The sequence below is a fragment of the Schistocerca cancellata genome, chromosome 2 (genome assembly GCF_023864275.1).
Source record: "Schistocerca cancellata isolate TAMUIC-IGC-003103 chromosome 2, iqSchCanc2.1, whole genome shotgun sequence".
In the NCBI taxonomy this organism is placed as follows: domain Eukaryota; kingdom Metazoa; phylum Arthropoda; class Insecta; order Orthoptera; family Acrididae; genus Schistocerca; species Schistocerca cancellata.
Genome location: NC_064627.1, coordinates 142,012,851 through 142,035,129, shown reverse-complemented (window position 1 = coordinate 142,035,129; position 22,279 = coordinate 142,012,851). Strand labels below are relative to the sequence as shown.

Sequence of the window (22,279 nt, the reverse complement as noted above, 5' to 3'; positions counted from 1 at the left end):
GAGAAGTCTATAATAGAGTCCTTCTCGCTCATAATATCTATTCCTAATATGCAATTTGTCACAAGGTTTTGTACAACCAGGAATGGCCATTGTACGGTTCCATTACCTATTTTAATGTTTACAAAAACTTGCTTCGTAACCCTACATGACTTATTACCTAGTGCAGTAGTTATTTTACAGTTTTGGGCAGGAAACTCAGGCACAGGTTCCAATTCACACATCTTTTTATAGAAATTAAAAGACAAAACGCTCACAGCTGCACCTGTATCTAGGATAATAGTAGTTGGAATCCCACCTACTACACCAGTAGTAGATGCTAAAACAATTTCATTTGTGTTTGAACGACATTGTGTACTGTCTTGTAAAAGTTCATCTGATATATTCTCATTGTGGTTGTATCTTATAAATAAAACAGGTAATTTTTGTTTAGAATTATTCGGCATATCATTATTCTGTTGTTCAAGTGTGGTGTCAAATAACTGATTAACATTGCAGTCGCCCCGCAAGAATTCTTCAGCCACGACCTGGGGCATAGAAGTGACTGTTTCTAGTTTGTCGGATTAGCATTTGTACTAGGTACTGACACAGATTGATGTTGTGCATCAGGTGTCATTTCTATTATATTCACATTCGGATATTGCCTATTATGATCTCCAAACTTTTGCGGTTGTTGTTGCTGTTGCGCATTATAACTTACCTGTCGGTCGTAAGGTATGCTCCAATTTTGTCCTGGTGGATGCTGTGGTAAAGCAGAGTTTGAATGGAAGTACTGATCGTTACGAGTCCAACCTTGATGCTGTCTTGGCTCGTAGTTATTATTATTTCTATTTCTGTTTGTGTTTTTGTTGTTGCCTTTGTATCCATTGTTACCGTTGTAGTTATTACCGCGGTGCCTTTTGTATGGATTGCCGCATGAAGTGTTATTACTGTTGTAACTATTGTTTGTATTGGAATACGCGTGTTGATTTTGATTTTCGTATTGAAACGGCATGTGAGTTTGCTGTTTTCGCTGTACCGCGTATCCAACTGTGGGCGCGCCAGAATTGAGTTGGCAAGCCTGCATGTTTTGCATACCACTAGTGTAAACATTGTGGCTGCTGTTTTGCCGTGCGAAGCGCTGATCTTCAAGTAACATGTCAACCGAATCTAAGGCTGTTAAAAAATAATCTGAATCATCATCCGGGATATGTAGGAGTTTTCCTTTAATGTTGAAAGGCAATTTGGCCTTCAACGCACGGAGTATATCACGCGTTGCGACTGGTTCATCTAAAAAGTGTCCCATGTTCAAGTATTTTTCAAAATATCTGCGTAAGTTGCCATTTTTACTGTTAAAAGTTTCAGGTTCTAAAATTTGTCTTCTGAGTCGCTCCTGGATGGATTGCGACCAGAATTTGTTCAGAAAAGCACGCTCAAACTCACTGTACGTGGTACATACGTCAGCTTGACTGTATGCCCAGACAGCTGCATCGCCTTGGATGTAACCGACAATATATGAAATCTTTTTCCGGTCACTCCAAGTGCGTGGAAATGCGTTACTAAAAGATTTAAGAAAAATCACCGGATGAATGGTTCGTTTTTCTGGGATAAAAATCTGAAATTGCCTGTGTTTCATTAAGCTTTCTTCTTCCTTCGTATTGTGATATGGATTCATTCCACTGTAATTACTGGTATGTTCAGCTGGCGAGTAATTACGATAATGTTGCTGTGGTTTACCATGATAATAGCTTGTGTTTGTGTTTGCACATCGTGGTATGTGTTGTAGTCGTGGTGTGTTTTGTTCTTGTGTGTTTGTCGTGTGTGGTATGTGTGTGTCATACTCGAATGTATATTGGTTCCTGAACTGTGCATTTTGACTGATATTTTCGTTACATTCAGACTGTGGTCGATCGGTGAATTGTCTCATGGGTGCAGTGACGGATTGTACTGCGTCACTGATCAGCTGTTTGTTATTTGTAATGTATTGCGCTACAGAGTCGTGCACAATTGTTGGTAAATTTTCACGTAAGCATCTATCAAAATGTTTGTCTTTGTTCACTACCCAATCATGAAATTCTTTATTAATATTTTGAAAATGAGCTGTGGCATCAGATTGTAAGATGTCAGTCAGGTGTTGTTCAACATTGTCAAATTTATTCTGTACATCAGTAATTCGTTTTTCAAGGTTGTCATGTACTGAAGGATATGTTTGAATTTGTTCAGTAAGAACTTCACACGTGACATTAAGGTTTTTTACTTGTGTCTGTAAAAGTGCTACGTCAGTTGTAGTCTTTTCTTGTCTCGTATTAAGCTGGGAAAATTTAGTACTGAGTTCAGTCATCTGTTTGGTCAGTGTGGCATCTATAAGTTCCACACGTTTACATAAAGTGTCATTACCTGTCTTGAGTGCTATGAGGTCAGATTTAATTGCGTCATTTTGTGTCTGTAAGGTTGCCATGTTTTCGGCGTTCTGTTTCATTAGCATTTGTAACATGTCGGCAATGTTTACTGTTTGCAAGGTCTGTGCCCCCGTCGCGTTATTAGACGTGACGTCATGCATCAACATGGGCTCTGACTGAGACTTTGAAATTTTTGTAGTGGACGGCCTATTGCCAAAATTTCCGTCAACACTTGCGTCAATGTTTGATAAATCGTCACTACCGGTTGCTGTCGTAAAGTCATTTTCTAACATTTGTCTCTCGTCCGAGTCGGATTGCGTCTGAATAGTACGTCTTTGCTGTTCCATTTTTGCGTATTGATTTCTAGTTATTACCATGCCACACGTGATATATGTTTCAAGAAAATATTTGACACTGATTTTAAAATAAAATGCAGTTGAGCATGAATTGCTCGTAGCAACAATGGCTGTCTGTTAATTTAAAAATATAAACTGAATTTGAGATTATTGGTAATGGCTGCTGTCCATGTTACTACGTATCGTACAGAAGTCGGCCATATTGTACTCTCATGTATTGGTATTGTTGCATACGTTATTGTTTAAGGAAAAGTACTGAGAATGAAATTTATCACTGAAAACTGTTATGCATGAAAGAAACACTACAGAATCTACTGAAAAGCTAATACACTGAATTATACGTCTGGTCAAGCCTGCTAATGCAAAGATGCTGCGTCTTACCTTATTTTGCTGGAAGTTTCATTGCGTCTTCCCGCAAAATTTTAGAATTGGAAAATATCTTCAGATTTTTTGTTATCTCTCATACATTCACGTCCAGGTCCAGAAAGTTGATTTTTCATATGAAACAAAGAGAACAATGTAACAAATGACAAAATAACAAGTCCGACACGCAGTCGCCAATATAAAATAAATAAAATAAAAAATATTATTTAAATATTAATTATTCTATCTGTATGATGGTGATTGTGATTGTAATTGTAATAAATATTTGCTTATCTGGAACGTGGACGTTTAATTATTCGGTATCAGACGCTTGACAATGGCTTTCTCGTAAAGGCAATGTTACTCGTAGTTGACCGTGAAATAAAACTGAAATAATCGGACTTCGTAAATAAATCGTTTCCAAAGACTGCTGCGGTAGGTGCGGACTCATAATCTAAATCTCACTATTTCAATAATTTGCCAGCCATGCCAATACGTCGTACAGAGGTGATTGTCTATTTTATAAATATAAAAAAGTTACACAGTTAGTTAAATCAGATATATTCAATGAATAAGCCTACAGTTCATAATCCTACTTACTTTTATAAATATAAATTCTTTACAGAATCGAGTGCCTAGTCTGGTTGCAACTCGCAGTATTCTTCTATAACATGAAATATGGCGGTGTGCCAGACAATAGAATAAAATACGTGCTTCTCGCACCACTTCTACCAGAGCTCTCACCTTTCTTAATCAAACATAAGAGTAACGTAATTGTGCTTTTGTTTTATCAGCGACACAGCGCTGCAGTTGTGTGCCATAGGCTTTATTTATTTGTCACTGATTATTTATTTAATTAATATTTCGCGTTTCCGAGGAAACTCACGCTCGGCATGCAAATGTGCCTTTATAATTATAATATTTGATTTTAAACTTAACATAAAAATCCATGTATAATTATCTCACTGCAATAAAACAGTGTAAAATGAAAAGTTTGAATTGTCTTTGTGACATTCGCAATCGGCACATTAGAACTGATAGGAATTGGGCTGTTTTCATTCGATTTACATTTTCATTGTTGCACAGAGTTAGTTATAAGTAAAAGTTTTTTCTTAAAAATCAAAATACTGATGTTTACTTGAAAGCTGGCCATTTCGTGTAGATCACTCTCTATTTATCCATCAGACAAGATACATTCCTAAAAATTCCTTCTTAGTGTGAAAAATGGTTGTTGCTTGGAGTTTCTTGTGCAGTAATGAGCACACACTACGGTTTTATGTAATTGCTTCAGTTGTCACAAAGAGTTAGCTGTTAATCTTTTTATGCTCATGTCCACCCCACTGTAGTAATTTACACAGCCAGGTGGCACAGAAATGCCTTGTTCTGTTAAAATTATTTATCAAAAATTAATGGAATTTTGAGGAATTGTAGCAACAGAACTTTATTACCTTTAAAACATAGATGAACACTTAAAATAAATTTTCCATGTTCTACACTTTGAAGCAATCTTCAAAACAAAGTCCTACATTGCAGTCTCTTCCTACAAGTTTTCAGCAGTTCTGTTATGAGATACAGCCTAGATTTTATATGTACATCTTCCTTTGTCTTTTCAGTGGCACAATAAACAATAAATGCATAGTGCACTGAAATATTTAATAGCCTTCAAAATATTTTCACATATGTGTCTTTCTTGTGACTCCAGTTGAAACCTGTCATAATACAGATACAAAAAGGAAAGAAAGAAACTACTCTGCAAATTTTTTATTTCTATGTGGCCAGTTTGTAGTTTGAAATTTGCTTGAGTGACCTGTTTTCCATCAAAGTTCTTAAATGCTGCATCAGCACAGATATCCCCACACTTAGCTGACAAGGTAATTATCAACAGACAGCACAATACGATCTTTACCTGAGAGACTAAGCAGGAAAGTACAACTCCTTTACAGTTGTGTGAATTTTTCTATGGGACAGTTGCAGTAAACTTAAATGTAACACTCCTTATTTAATAAATGACCTTGTGATAAGAATACATGCAGAACAGCATCATGATAATCAAAGAAATGAGTAAAAATGACCTCACATTGCCTTTGTATCTGTACGATTCAGTTCAGTGACTGTTATGAATATCAAATGAAATACACAGTTTTATATGTTATTGGTTACAGTTATTTATGTATTAGATGTTGTATAGAATTTATCATTGTTTCTAGTCATCCTTTGTCAAGAAGCTTCAATTCATATCACTGAATCTCTATTGTGCTACCTGTCATCAGAAGTTCGAGCATCTGTTTTGTCACTAATGATAGCTACTGACAATAGCCCATTGGCGCTTCTACACTGTCATTTGCATTCCAAAATCAGTACACACTGAGGTGACAAAAGTTATGGGTTATCTCCCAATATCTTGTCGGACCTCCTTTTTCCCAGTGCAGTGCAGCAGCTTGACATGGGATGGGTTCAACAAGTGACTGGAAGTCCACTGCAGAAATACTGAGCCATGCTGCATCTGTAGCCATTCACAATTCTGAAAGTGTTGGTGGTGCAGGATTTTGTGCATGAATTGACCTCTCAATTATGTCCCATAAATGTTCGATGGTATTTATGTTGGGTGACCTAGTAGGCCAAATTTTCTTTACTCAAATTGTTCAGAAAGTTCTTCAAACAATTTGCCGTGAACAATTGTGGCTTGGTGACATGGTGCATTGTCATCCATTGTTGTTTGGCTGCAAACAGTCTCCAAGTAGATGATCATAACTATTTCCAGTCAGTGATCAGTTTAGTTGGACTAGAGGACACAGTCCATTCCACGTAAACACAGTCTCCACCATTATGGATCCACCACTAGCTTGCACTGCGCCATGTTGACAACTTGGGTCCACGACTTCATGGGGTCTGCACCACACACAAAACCTACCATTAGCTCTTACCAACTGAAATTGGGACTCACCAGACCAAGCCCTGGTTTTCCAGTCATCTAGGACCCAACTGATATGGTCATGAGCCCAGGACAGGCACTGCAAGCGACATCATGCTGTCAGTAAAGACACTCACAATGGTTGTCTGCTGCCATAGACCATTAATGCCAGATATTTCCTACTGTCCTAATGGATATGTTCATTGTACATCCCACATTGATGTCTTTGGTTATTTCACATTGTGTTTCTTGTCTGTTAGCACTAACAACTCTACACAAATCCCATTGTTCTTGGATGTTAAGTGAAGGCTGATAGTCATTGCATTGTCTGTGGTGAGAAGTAATCCCTAAAATTTGGTATTCTCAGAACACTCTTGACAGTATGAATCTCAAAACACTGAATACCGTAACTATTTCCGAAATGGAGTGTCCCATGTGTTTAGCTCCAACTGTGTGGCCATGATCATGTCGGCAAACTTTTCACATAAATCATGTGAGTACAAATTACAGTTCTGCCAATGCACTTCTGTTTTACACCTTATGTACACAATACCAGTGCCACATGTATATGTGCATATTGCTGTCCCGTGACTTTTGTCACCTCAGTGTGTTTTGCTACTTTTATTCTTTTCCCAAAATATTCTTAAATACTGATTTACATCAACAATAGATATCCTACATATTCTTCTTCTTCTGCAGTCTTCTTTGTTTGGCACTGTAGTTATTAAGCCCAGTTTCTTTAATTTAGCCCTATATTTTCATTTGTGGTCTAGATGTTAAGATGGGAAACATTTTGCATATTTCTGTTGGGAATAATTGTATCATTCCTAAACTCTTGACTGCAATTTAGTATCCTTTTGTGAAAAGTTTGCTCTAAAATTATCACAAATTTGATGCCCTTAGTTCTACTACAACACAGAATTTGATAACATTTTCATCATTTTCTCATTTCCAAACCTGAAAAAGAATATTGCTAAGCACTGTACTAAAAAATGTGCTCTACAGACAAAGAATTGAGACAAATTATGCATCCAGGAAATATGAAAAGAAATCAGTAATAAATTATTGATAAAGAATACTTTTTTCTTGTATTTTAATATTAATTTTTGTACAGCAATAATTGCCAGGAAACTGTACAACATTTTTCCTAAGCATTCACTTTTCCTATTTTTTTAAACTTCATACTCTTTATCCAAAGCATTGTGGTTATCACCCCTCACCATCTAAGCTCCTTTGTAAAAAATAGAACAAAATAGTACTTCCATGGAACAAATTCTGTGATTAAACATTTCTATGCGATTATAAACGCATTATCATACAGTGAAGTAGGCATTTAATAATTTGCATGCATTTAGGTGAGAATATTCACTCTGACAAAAATCTTATAACTGACATTGTTTAAATAAATAAATACTATAAAATAAAAATATAATAGAGGGAAACATTCCACGTGGGAAAAATATATTTAAAAAGAAAGATGATGAGACTTACCCAACAAAAGCGCTGGCAGGTCGATAGACACACAAATAAACACAAACATACACACAAAACTCTAGCTTTCGCAACCAACGGTTGCCTCGTCAGGAAAGAGGGAAGGAGAAGGAAAGACAAAAGGATTGGGTTTTAAGGGAGAGGGTAAGGAGTCATTCCAATCCCGGGAGCGAAAAGACTTACCTTAGGGGGAAAAAAGGACAGGTTTACACTCGCACACACACACATATCCATCCACACATACACAGACACAAGCAGACATTTGTAAAGGCAAAGAGTTTGGGCAGAGATGTCAGTCGGGACGGAAATACAGAGGCAAAGATGATGTTGAAAGACAGGTGAGGTATGAGCGGCGGCAGATTGAAATTAGCGGAGATTGAGGCCTGGCGGATAGCGAGAAGAGAGGATATGCTGAAGGGCAAGTTCCCATCTCCGGAGTTCTGACAGGTTGGTGTTAGTGGGAAGTATCCAGATAACCCGGACGGTGTAACACTGTGCCAAGATGTGCTGGCCGTGCACCAAGGCATGTTTAGCCACAGGGTGATCCTCATTACCAACAAACACTGTCTGCCTGTGTCCATTCATGCGAATGGACAGTTTGTTGCTGGTCATTCCCACATAGAACGCTTCACAGTGTAGGCAGGTCAGTTGGTAAATCACGTGGGTGCTTTCACACGTGGCTCTGCCTTTGATCGTGTACACCTTCCGGGTTACCACCTATTCCAGTCCTGTAACCCGGAAGGTGTACACGATCAAAGGCAGAGCCACGTGTGAAAGCACCCACGTGATTTACCAACTGACCTGCCTACACTGTGAAGCGTTCTATGTGGGAATGACCAGCAACAAACTGTCCATTCGCATGAATGGACACAGGCAGACAGTGTTTGTTGGTAATGAGGATCACCCTGTGGCTAAACATGCCTTGGTGCATGGCCAGCACATCTTGGCACAGTGTTACACCGTCCGGGTTATCTGGATACTTCCCACTAACACCAACCTGTCAGAACTCCGGAGATGGGAACTTGCCCTTCAGCATATCCTCTCTTCTCGCTATCCGCCAGGCCTCAATCTCCGCTAATTTCAATCTGCCGCCGCTCATACCTCACCTGTCTTTCAACATCATCTTTGCCTCTGTATTTCCGTCCCGACTGACATCTCTGCCCAAACTCTTTGCCTTTACAAATGTCTGCTTGTGTCTGTGTATGTGTGGATGGATATGTGTGTGTGTGCGAGTGTAAACCTGTCCTTTTTTCCCCCTAAGGTAAGTCTTTCCGCTCCCGGGATTGGAATGACTCCTTACCCTCTCCCTTAAAACCCAATCCTTTTGTCTTTCCTTCTCCTTCCCTCTTTCCTGACGAGGCAACCGTTGGTTGCGAAAGCTAGAGTTTTGTGTGTATGTTTGTGTTTATTTGTGTGTCTATCGACCTGCCAGCGCTTTTGTTGGGTAAGTCTCATCATCTTTCTTTTTAACTATAAAATAAAAAGATATGCATTTAAGGATTCCATAACATTCTGGAATCATTGCTTTTGCAGTCTACTATATGGGGTGTTTCAGGAGTAACAGTAAATATTTTAGGAGATAGTAGTGTAGAATAGTTTGAATAAAACATTCCATACAATGTATGTCCAATTTTATTGGCTACACAGATACAGCTGGTTACAAAGGTGAGTTTTCATTTCATATGCTGGTACTCCCGTTGCTACTTTTTATTTAATATATATATATATATATATATATATATATATATATATATATATATATATATATATATATATATATATAATAGAGGGAAACACTCCACGTGGGAAAAATATATTTAAAAAGAAAGATGATGAGACCAAACAAAAGCGCTGGCAGGTCGATAGACACACAAACAAACACAAACATACACGCAAAAATCAAGCTTTCGCAACAAACTGTTGCCTCATCAGGAAAGAGGGAAGGAGAGGGAAAGACGAAAGGATGTGGGCTTTAAGGGAGAGGGTAAGGAGTCATTCCAGTCCCGGGAGCGGAAAGACTTACCTTAGGGGGAAAAAAGGACGGGTATACACTCGCACACACACACATATCCATCCACACACATATACAGACACAAGCAGACATATTAATTGGTCTTTAATATGTCTGCTCGGGTCTGCACATGTGTGTGCGCGCGAGTGCATACCCGTCCCTCCCTCCCCCCAAGGCAAGTCCCCCCGCTCCCGGGACCGGAACGACTCCCCACCCCCTCCCCCAAAACCCACATCCCTTCGTCCCTCCCTCTCCCCCCCTCCCCCCCGACGAGGCAACAGCCTGCCGCGAAAGCTTGAATTCTGTGTGTATGTTTGTGTGTCTGTCGACCTGCCAGCACCCCCATCCGGCAAGTCACATCATCTTTGTTTATATATATATATATATATATATATATTTAAAAAGAAAGATGATGAGACTCACCAAACAAAAGCGCTGGCAGGTCGACAGACACACAAACAAACACAAACATACACGCAAAAATCCAGCCTTCGCAACCAACGGCCGCCCCGCCAGGAAAGAGGGAAGGAGAAGGAAAGACAAAAGGATATGGGTCCTCAGGGAGAGGGCAAGGAGCCACTCCAATCCCGGGAGCGGAAAGACCCACCCTAGGGGGAAAAAAGGACAGGCATACACTCGCGCACACACACACATATCCATCCGCATATACACAGACACAAGCAGACATTTGTAAAGGCAAAGAGTTTGGGCAGAGATGTCAGTCGGGACGGAAGTACAGAGGCAAAGATGATGTTGAAAGACAGGTGAGGTATGAGCGGCGGCAGATTGAAATTAGAAATTAGCGGAGATTGAGGCCTGGCGGATAGCGAGAAGAGAGGATATGCTGAAGGGCAAATTCCCATCTCCGGAGTTCAGACAGGTTGGTGTTAGTGGGAAGTATCCAGATAACCCGGACAGTGTAACACTGTGCCAAGATGTGCTGGCCGTGCACCAAGGCATGTTTAGCCACAGGGTGATCCTCATTACCAACAAACACTGTCTGCCTGTGTCCATTCATGCGAATGGACAGTTTGTTGCTGGTCATTCCCACATAGAACGCTTCACAGTGTAGGCAGGTCAGTTGGTAAATCACGTGGGTGCTTTCACACGTGGCTCTGCCTTTGATCGTGTACACCTTCCGGGTTACAGGACTGGAATAGGTGGTGGTGGGAGGGTGCATGGGACAGGTTTTACACCGGGGGCGGTTACAGGGGTAGGAGCCAGAGGGTAGGGAAGGTGGTTTGGGGATTTCATGGGGATGAACTAAGAGGTTACGAAGGTTAGGTGGACGGCGGAAAGACACTCTTGGTGGAGTGGGGAGGATTTCATGAAGGATGGATCTCATTTCAGGGCAGGATTTGAGGAAGTCGTATCCCTGCTGGAGAGTCACATTCAGAATCTGATCCAGTCCCGGAAAGTATCCTGTCACAAGTGGGGCACTTTTGGGGTTCTTCTGTGGAAGGTTCCGGGTTTGAGGAGATGAGGAAGTGGCTCTGGTTATTTGCTTCTGTACCAGGTCGGGAGGGTAGTTACGGGATGCAAAAGCTGTTTTCAGGTTGTTGGTGTAATGATTCAAGGATTCCGAACTGGAGCAGATTCGTTTGCCACGAAGACCTGGGCTGTAGGGAAGGGACCGTTTGATGTGGAATGGGTGGCAGCTGTCATAATGGAGGTACTGTTGCTTGTTGGTGGGTTTGATGTAGACGGACGTGTGAAGCTGGCCATTGGACAGGTGGAGGTCAACGTCAAGGAAAGTGGCATGGGATTTAGAGTAGGACCAGGTGAATCTGATGGGCCCAAAGGAGTTGAGGTTGGAGAGGAAATTCTGGAGTTCTTCTTCACTGTGAGTCCAGATCATGAAAATGTCATCAATAAATCTGTACCAAACTTTGGGTTGGCAGGCCTGGGTAACCAAGAAGGCTTCCTCTAAGCGACCCATGAATAGGTTGGCGTACGAGGGGGCCATCCTTGTACCCATGGCTGTTCCCTTTAATTGTTGGTATGTCTGGCCTTCAAAAGTGAAGAAGTTGTGGGTCAGGATGAAGCTGGCTAAGGTAACGAGGAAAGAGGTTTTAGGTAGGGCGGCAGGTGATCGGCGTGAAAGGAAGTGCTCCATCGCAGCGAGGCCCTGGACATGCGGAATATTTGTGTATAAGGAAGTGGCATCAATGGTTACAAGGATGGTTTCCGGGTGTAACAGACTGGGTAGGGATTCCAGGCGTTCGAGAAAGTGGTTGGTGTCTTTGATGAAGGATGGGAGACTGCATGTAATGGGTTGAAGGTGTTGATCTACGTAGGCAGAGATGCGTTCTGTGGGGGCTTGGTAGCCAGCTACAATGGGACGGCCGGGATGATTGGGTTTGTGAATTTTGGGAAGAAGGTAGAAGGTAGGGGTGCGGGGTGTTGGTGGGGTCAGGAGGTTGATGGAGTCAGGTGAAAGGTTTTGTAGGGGGCCTAAGGTTCTGAGGATTCCTTGAAGCTCCGCCTGGACATCAGGAATGGGATTACCATGGCAAACTTTGTAAGTAGTGTTGTCTGAAAGCTGACGCAGTCCCTCAGCCACGTACTCCCGACGATCAAGTACCACAGTCGTGGAACCCTTGTCCGCCGGAAGAATGACGATGGATTGGTCAGCCTTCAGATCACGGATAGCCTGGGCTTCAGCAGTGGTGATGTTGGGAGTAGGATTAAGGTTTTTTAAGAAGGATTGAGAGGCAAGGCTGGAAGTCAGAAATTCCTGGAAGGTTAGGAGAGGGTGATTTTGAGGAAGAGGAGGTGGGTCCCGCTGTGACGGAGGACGGAACTGTTCCAGGCATGGTTCAATTTGGATAGTATCTTGGGGAGTTGGATCATTTTTCTTCGTGGCAAAGTGATATTTCCAGCAGAGAGTGCGGGTGTAGGACAGTAAATCTTTGACAAGGGCTGTTTGGTTAAATCTGGGAGTGGGGCTGAAGGTGAGGCCTTTGGATAGGACAGAGGTTTCGGATAGGGAGAGAGGTTTGGAGGAGAGGTTAACTACTGAATTGGGGTGTTGTGGTTCCAGATTGTGTTGATTGGAATTTTGAGGTTTTGGAGGGAGTGGAGCTGGAAGTGGGAGATTGAGTAGATGGGAGAGACTAGGTACCCCTACCTTCTACCTTCTTCCCAAAATTCACAAACCCAATCATCCCGGCCGTCCCATTGTAGCTGGCTACCAAGCCCCCACAGAACGCATCTCTGCCTACGTAGATCAACACCTTCAACCCATTACATGCAGTCTCCCATCCTTCATCAAAGACACCAACCACTTTCTCGAACGCCTGGAATCCCTACCCAGTCTGTTACACCCGGAAACCATCCTTGTAACCATTGATGCCACTTCCTTATACACAAATATTCCGCATGTCCAGGGCCTCGCTGCGATGGAGCACTTCCTTTCACGCCGATCACCTGCCGCCCTACCTAAAACCTCTTTCCTCGTTACCTTAGCCAGCTTCATCCTGACCCACAACTTCTTCACTTTTGAAGGCCAGACATACCAACAATTAAAGGGAACAGCCATGGGTACAAGGATGGCCCCCTCGTACGCCAACCTATTCATGGGTCGCTTAGAGGAAGCCTTCTTGGTTACCCAGGCCTGCCAACCCAAAGTTTGGTACAGATTTATTGATGACATTTTCATGATCTGGACTCACAGTGAAGAAGAACTCCAGAATTTCCTCTCCAACCTCAACTCCTTTGGGCCCATCAGATTCACCTGGTCCTACTCTAAATCCCATGCCACTTTCCTTGACGTTGACCTCCACCTGTCCAATGGCCAGCTTCACACGTCCGTCCACATCAAACCCACCAACAAGCAACAGTACCTCCATTATGACAGCTGCCACCCATTCCACATCAAACGGTCCCTTCCCTACAGCCCAGGTCTTCGTGGCAAACGAATCTGCTCCAGTTCGGAATCCTTGAATCATTACACCAACAACCTGAAAACAGCTTTTGCATCCCGTAACTACCCTCCCGACCTGGTACAGAAGCAAATAACCAGAGCCACTTCCTCATCTCCTCAAACCCGGAACCTTCCACAGAAGAACCCCAAAAGTGCCCCACTTGTGACAGGATACTTTCCGGGACTGGATCAGATTCTGAATGTGACTCTCCAGCAGGGATACGACTTCCTCAAATCCTGCCCTGAAATGAGATCCATCCTTCATGAAATCCTCCCCACTCCACCAAGAGTGTCTTTCCGCCGTCCACCTAACCTTCGTAACCTCTTAGTTCATCCCCATGAAATCCCCAAACCACCTTCCCTACCCTCTGGCTCCTACCCCTGTAACCGCCCCCGGTGTAAAACCTGTCCCATGCACCCTCCCACCACCACCTATTCCAGTCCTGTAACCCGGAAGGTGTACACGATCAAAGGCAGAGCCACGTGTGAAAGCACCCACGTGATTTACCAACTGACCTGCCTACACTGTGAAGCGTTCTATGTGGGAATGACCAGCAACAAACTGTCCATTCGCATGAATGGACACAGGCAGACAGTGTTTGTTGGTAATGAGGATCACCCTGTGGCTAAACATGCCTTGGTGCACGGCCAGCACATCTTGGCACAGTGTTACACTGTCCGGGTTATCTGGATACTTCCCACTAACACCAACCTGTCTGAACTCCGGAGATGGGAACTTGCCCTTCAGCATATCCTCTCTTCTCGCTATCCGCCAGGCCTCAATCTCCGCTAATTTCTAATTTCAATCTGCCGCCGCTCATACCTCACCTGTCTTTCAACATCATCTTTGCCTCTGTACTTCTGTCCCGACTGACATCTCTGCCCAAACTCTTTGCCTTTACAAATGTCTGCTTGTGTCTGTGTATATGCGGATGGATATGTGTGTGTGTGCGAGTGTATGCCTGTCCTTTTTTCCCCCTAGGGTGGGTCTTTCCGCTCCCGGGATTGGAGTGGCTCCTTGCCCTCTCCCTGAGGACCCATATCCTTTTGTCTTTCCTTCTCCTTCCCTCTTTCCTGGCGGGGCGGCCGTTGGTTGCGAAGGCTGGATTTTTGCGTGTATGTTTGTGTTTGTTTGTGTGTCTGTCGACCTGCCAGCGCTTTTGTTTGGTGAGTCTCATCATCTTTCTTTTTAAATATATATATATATATATATATATAAACAAAGATGATGTGACTTGCCGGATGGGGGTGCTGGCAGGTCGACAGACACACAAACATACACACAGGATTCAGGCTTTCGCGGCAGGCTGTTGCCTCGTCGGGGGGGAGGGGGGGAGGGGGAGGGACGAGGGGATGTGGGTTTTGGGGGGGGGGGAGTCGTTCCGGTCCCGGGAGCGGGGGGACTTGCCTTGGGGGGGGGGGGGGGGGGGGAGGGACGGGTGTGCACTCGCGCGCGCACACACACATGTGCAGACCCGAGCAGACATATTAAAGACCAATTAATATGTCTGCTTGTGTCTGTATATGTGTGGATGGATATGTGTGTGTGTGCGAGTGTATACTCGTCCTTTTTTCCCCCAAAGGTAGGTCTTTTCGCTCCCGGGACTGGAATGACTCCTTACCCTCTCCCTTAAAGCCCACATCCTTTCGTCTTTCCCTCTCCTTCCCTCTTTCCTGATGAGGCAACAGTTTGTTGCGAAAGCTTGATTTTTGCGTGTATGTTTGTGTTTGTTTGTGTGTCTATCGACCTGCCAGCGCTTTTGTTTGGTCTCATCATCTTTCTTTTTAAATATATTTTTCCCACGTGGAGTGTTTCCCTCTATTATATTCATATCATTAATTTGAACCCAACAATCACGTTTGTTATTGTTATTGTTATTGTCACTGTTACATTTCGTAGTCTTTTCTGTCGTCTTATTTCCTCCTTCTGTTTTTGCCAGCAGTTTTACTTTCTATTCACCTTCTCCTTTTTTACCGTAATCCAGTATACAATTTTATCCCGCCGATATATACTCAATAATACGTAATAATACGTAACCCACTTCCAAACCATAACCAAAATTTTTTTTTCCGCTTTCAACACTACCGCTGCTATAAAATCCGCCGTTTCCAGTTCACAAACAGTTCCTTTCAGCTATTAAACAACCTTTTCGGCCAGTTTTAATAGCTTTTGCTTTATTTCCATTTCCGTTTTTCTCACATCATCGATCATTTTTAGCCGCTTCCCACAGGTTTTAACGTCATTATTTCTTCATCAGACAATTGTTAGCTTCATTTCCATAATCTGCCACCACCAAACCACCCTTTTAATACATCCTCACGTAGTTTTTTCGAAATTTTCCCGTATTTCTCCACCCTTTAACGTGTTTTGGCGGCAACACAACCACCTAACCTTTATGCACATCATTATCTACCTACACAAGTTCACCATAGGATCAACATAGCCCAGCTCTAACCAACCCTTTTTCGCCTTTTTTCACACCAGATCTCCATTTGATTTCTAGTTTTACCTTTATCTCTCCCCATATATTTTTATATTTATTTTCATTTTCATTTCAGCCTCGTGTTCCACTTTCCACCTTCTAGTACCATGTCACCCTCACAACACCTCCACAACGACCCCATTAAGTTTTATTTACATTCCCTCCGCAAACATGCCTTCGCCCTAGCCAGATTACACTCCCATATTTTATTTTCTCAGGCTTGTCTGACATTTGGCATCACCCCCAAAGGCCTCACACTTAAAGTTCCCATCTCTGGCTGCAACCCTTCTTTCCATCAGTCCCTATACCAGTTCCAAACCGAACAATCCATTGCCCTCACCCACCTAATCCTTCACCTACACATCCACTCAGCCAATCAACACACCCATCAACTCCTGTCCCTAATAAAAGTCCTCAATCTTTCCTCTCCCACATCCACACCGGTTGTTCAGAGCATCCTCCTACAGGCCAACCGCAAATTAGAACAGCATGCCACCCTCCACCTTAAAAAACTATCCAATCTCCTGGTTTCCCACCTCCGGAAAGGCAACTCACTCACCCTTCACAACCATTCCAGCAAACCTCAACCTCCTCTCATTGCACACAAACCTAGTCTCTCCCATCTACTCAATCTCCCACTTCCAGCTCCACTCCCTCCAAAACCTCAAAATTCCAATCAACACAATCTGGAACCACAACACCCCAATTCAGTAGTTAACCTCTCCTCCAAACCTCTCTCCCAATCCGAAACCTCTGTCCTATCCAAAGGCCTCACCTTCAGCCCCACTCCCAGATTTAACCAAACAGCCCTTGTCAAAGATTTACTGTCCTACACCCGCACTCTCTGCTGGAAATATCACTTTGCCACGAAGAAAAATGATCCTAATCCTACTCCTAATGATCCAACTCCCCAAGATACTATCCAAATTGAACCATGCCTGGAACAGTTCCGTCCTCCGTCACAGCGGGACCCACCTCCTCTTCCTCAAAATCACCCTCTCCTAACCTTCCAGGAATTTCTGACTTCCAGCCTTGCCTCTCAATCCTTCTTAAAAAACCTTAATCCTACTCCCAACATCACCACTGCTGAAGCCCAGGCTATCCGTGATCTGAAGGCTGACCAATCCATCGTCATTCTTCCGGCGGACAAGGGTTCCACGACTGTGGTACTTGATCGTCGGGAGTACGTGGCTGAGGGACTGCGTCAGCTTTCAGACAACACTACTTACAAAGTTTGCCATGGTAATCCCATTCCTGATGTCCAGGCGGAGCTTCAAGGAATCCTCAGAACCTTAGGCCCCCTACAAAACCTTTCACCTGACTCCATCAACCTCCTGACCCCACCAACACCCCGCACCCCTACCTTCTACCTTCTTCCCAAAATTCACAAACCCAATCATCCCGGCCGTCCCATTGTAGCTGGCTACCAAGCCCCCACAGAACGCATCTCTGCCTACGTAGATCAACACCTTCAACCCATTACATGCAGTCTCCCATCCTTCATCAAAGACACCAACCACTTTCTCGAACGCCTGGAATCCCTACCCAGTCTGTTACACCCGGAAACCATCCTTGTAACCATTGATGCCACTTCCTTATACACAAATATTCCGCATGTCCAGGGCCTTGCTGCGATGGAGCACTTCCTTTCACGCCGATCACCTGCCGCCCTACCTAAAACCTCTTTCCTCGTTACCTTAGCCAGCTTCATCCTGACCCACAACTTCTTCACTTTTGAAGGCCAGACATACCAACAATTAAAGGGAACAGCCATGGGTACAAGGATGGCCCCCTCGTACGCCAACCTATTCATGGGTCGCTTAGAGGAAGCCTTCTTGGTTACCCAGGCCTGCCAACCCAAAGTTTGGTACAGATTTATTGATGACATTTTCATGATCTGGACTCACAGTGAAGAAGAACTCCAGAATTTCCTCTCCAACCTCAACTCCTTTGGGCCCATCAGATTCACCTGGTCCTACTCTAAATCCCATGCCACTTTCCTTGACGTTGACCTCCACCTGTCCAATGGCCAGCTTCACACGTCCGTCCACATCAAACCCACCAACAAGCAACAGTACCTCCATTATGACAGCTGCCACCCATTCCACATCAAACGGTCCCTTCCCTACAGCCTAGGTCTTCGTGGCAAACGAATCTGCTCCAGTTCGGAATCCTTGAATCATTACACCAACAACCTGAAAACAGCTTTTGCATCCCGTAACTACCCTCCCGACCTGGTACAGAAGCAAATAACCAGAGCCACTTCCTCATCTCCTCAAACCCGGAACCTTCCACAGAAGAACCCCAAAAGTGCCCCACTTGTGACAGGATACTTTCCGGGACTGGATCAGATTCTGAATGTGACTCTCCAGCAGGGATACGACTTCCTCAAATCCTGCCCTGAAATGAGATCCATCCTTCATGAAATCCTCCCCACTCCACCAAGAGTGTCTTTCCGCCGTCCACCTAACCTTCGTAACCTCTTAGTTCATCCCCATGAAATCCCCAAACCACCTTCCCTACCCTCTGGCTCCTACCCCTGTAACCGCCCCCGGTGTAAAACCTGTCCCATGCACCCTCCCACCACCACCTATTCCAGTCCTGTAACCCGGAAGGTGTACACGATCAAAGGCAGAGCCACGTGTGAAAGCACCCACGTGATTTACCAACTGACCTGCCTACACTGTGAAGCGTTCTATGTGGGAATGACCAGCAACAAACTGTCCATTCGCATGAATGGACACAGGCAGACAGTGTTTGTTGGTAATGAGGATCACCCTGTGGCTAAACATGTCTTGGTGCACGGCCAGCACATCTTGGCACAGTGTTACACTGTCCGGGTTATCTGGATACTTCCCACTAACACCAACCTGTCTGAACTCCGGAGATGGGAACTTGCCCTTCAGCATATCCTCTCTTCTCGCTATCCGCCAGGCCTCAATCTCCGCTAATTTCTAATTTCAATCTGCCGCCGCTCATACCTCACCTGTCTTTCAACATCATCTTTGCCTCTGTACTTCTGTCCCGACTGACATCTCTGCCCAAACTCTTTGCCTTTACAAATGTCTGCTTGTGTCTGTGTATATGCGGATGGATATGTGTGTGTGTGCGAGTGTATGCCTGTCCTTTTTTCCCCCTAGGGTGGGTCTTTCCGCTCCCGGGATTGGAGTGGCTCCTTGCCCTCTCCCTGAGGACCCATATCCTTTTGTCTTTCCTTCTCCTTCCCTCTTTCCTGGCGGGGCGGCCGTTGGTTGCGAAGGCTGGATTTTTGCGTGTATGTTTGTGTTTGTTTGTGTGTCTGTCGACCTGCCAGCGCTTTTGTTTGGTGAGTCTCATCATCTTTCTTTTTAAATATATATATATATATATATATATATATATATATATATATATATATATATATATATATATATATATATATAAACAAAGATGATGTGACTTGCCGGATGGGGGTGCTGGCAGGTCGACAGACACACAAACATACACACAGAATTCAAGCTTTCGCGGCAGGCTGTTGCCTCGTCGGGAGGGTGGGGGGGAGAGGGAGGGACGAAGGGATGTGGGTTTTGGGGGAGGGGGTGGGGAGTCGTTCCGGTCCCGGGAGCGGGGGGACTTGCCTTGGGGGGAGGGAGGGACGGGTATGCACTCGCGCGCACACACACATGTGCAGACCCGAGCAGACATATTAAAGACCAATTAATATGTCTGCTTGTGTCTGTATATGTGTGGATGGATATGTGTGTGTGTGCGAGTGTATACCCGTCCTTTTTTCCCCCTAAGGTAAGTCTTTCCGCTCCCGGGACTGGAATGACTCCTTACCCTCTCCCTTAAAGCCCACATCCTTTCGTCTTTCCCTCTCCTTCCCTCTTTCCTGATGAGGCAACAGTTTGTTGCGAAAGCTTGATTTTTGCGTGTATGTTTGTGTTTGTTTGTGTGTCTATCGACCTGCCAGCGCTTTTGTTTGGTCTCATCATCTTTCTTTTTAAATATATATATATATATATATATATATATATATATCAGATGTCATTCTTGTTTTGAAGTTACAAAGCTGTGCATGAGTTTACATAGTTGAATTTTTTTACTGTGGTTGTAATTGTGGTTTGCTGACCAATTCTGCTGTATTGTTGAAGCATGCCATAGACATTTCCAAATTCTGAGTATGCTAATAAAGTATTTCTGTATGGGTTTTGTAATGGAGACGCTGCTTTTTCTTGTAGAGAACATGGTAGATGATTTCCTCATCACAGTATGTCAGATTCAGTAGTATTTACTCATGTTTTCACTAAATTGTGTGTGACTGGTGTAGCTTCCAGCAGCCATATCTCATCTGGACATGCAAATGAACTGTGTGTGGATGAAGAAGACATTATTCAGCTGGTAGAATGTAGTCCTTAAACAAGCACACACAGAATTTCTACATGTATCGGTGTTCCACATACAAAAATATGGTGGATATTATAGCTAAACAACTTCTGTCTTTATCATTTACAGTGGACTGAACACCTTTAACAAGGAGATGAAAGTAGCTGGTTTGAATTGAATTGTTGGTTAATTGCAAATTGCCAAGTAATCTCATTAATATTGTTTAGTGATGAAGCCAGTTTCAATTATAACAGTACGACTAACACTCGAAACTCCCATCGGTGGCCCAACAAAAATGCATATGCCTTTGATAGACATACGTTTTCAAGCTCACTTCTCTGTAAATGTATGTTGAGGCACAATAGGCAATCAGTTGAATGTACCTATTTTCGCATCATTTCACAGAGCCCTCTTTTTTAGACTTTCTTGAAAATGAGCTTACAGTGTTGTTGGGAGAGGTTCTTATGGCTACAAGGGTGGGTCTGTTCTTCCAACTTGATGGGGTACCTCCACATTTTAACTGTGAGTTGACACATCATCTTCACACAACATTCCCTAGTATATGGATTGACAAAAATGGTCAGATTTCTTGGCCATCAAGGTCCTCGGACTTTATCACTTTAGATATATGCCTGTGGGAATGGTTGAATGGGAAGTCTACAAAGAAAACAAAACACATGAAATGAATTAATTGTTTGGATTATGAATAGTGCTTCTCTCATAATAAAATGCCAAGACAACCTCAGAAGAGCGTTGTCAAGAGAATTTGAAAGTGCATTGAAGTTAGAGCTGGAATTTATAAAAATAAACTTTGAGTTTAATCACTTGCCTTTGAGTAAAACCTTCTGTGAGTATTTGTTTTAGTTACATGCTAACAGCTGTATTTCTGTAACTACTGAAAATTTGACGTATGCTATATGGAATGCTTCATTCAAATCAGTCTGTACCACTGTCTCCCAAAATATTCACTCTTCCTCCTGAACCACCCTGCATAGTTATGTCAAATCCTTCCTTGTCTTTCCAAAGCTCATAATAAATTCCACACTTTACTTTAAAAGCCTTTATCAAAATCATTTTATTTGCAATTTGGTAATCTAATGGCTGGATTAACATGTCAGTTAATGGCAACTCCTGAAAATGTAAACTGAGACAAAATAATACAGTTGGTCCTTTCCATTACATTTCAGACTGGGCTTCTGTCTGGGATTCCACATGTCTGCCGCATTATTGTGGCATTAGTGTTATCTCACATAAGTGACAAAATGTTGCGAAAAGGTATCATGTCAAAAACAGGAATTCGAAAACTTGGATCGGCTGTATGTAAGTATCAAGTATTTCATTTATTAGTGTAGGAAAATATAGATTGCTACTTACCATAAAGATGTCATGTTAAGTTGCAGTGAGGCACAACTAAAAGACACTTACGCATTAGCTTTCGGCCACAGCCTTTGTCATAAAAAGAAAAGAAAAAAAAAAAGAAACACACACATTCATTCACACAAGCAAACACACCTCATGCACACATGACTGCAGTGGCAGCTCAGACCAGAATAAAAAAAAAAAGAAACACATGCAATCATTTACCCAAGCAAGGATGTGTGCATGAAAAGTGCTCTCTTGTGTGAATGAATGTGTGTGTTTTTATTTTTATGACAAGGGCTATGGCCAAAAGCTAACATGTGTTTTTTTAGTTATGCCTGACTGCAACTTACAATGTTTCAGTAAACAGTAGAATGGGGAAACAAAATTTCTTTGATTAAAGTTTGAATTTGTATTTAAGATATGGAAGGGCGGAAACATTATAAGTAGTAGTTCTTCTATGTAAGTTCAAAGTTCCTAATTTGGCTTCAGTTAGACACAGAACTGCTAAAATTTAAAATTATTCCTCAACTGATTATTTTCATTGAAAGTTAGAATAAAAACTGTATAATTTTTATCCAGCTATTCCTGCCCAAATATATCATTAGCATTATGTCAATTATAGACTACGTGCTGGAAA

The 22,279-nt window shown here is 43.0% G+C and overlaps 1 protein-coding gene across 2 annotated transcripts in view; it reads left to right on the top strand.

Annotated features, from left to right (window-relative positions):
- Nucleotides 1–22,279, top strand: part of LOC126161425 (sialin-like) — a 166,997-nt gene that overhangs the window by 127,141 nt on the left and 17,577 nt on the right. For both annotated transcript variants that reach the window (XM_049917224.1, XM_049917226.1), the window contains exon 7: nt 21,468–21,600. In XM_049917224.1, the coding sequence (XP_049773181.1) occupies nt 21,468–21,600 (133 nt within the window). The remainder of the gene's footprint in view (nt 1–21,467; nt 21,601–22,279) is intronic.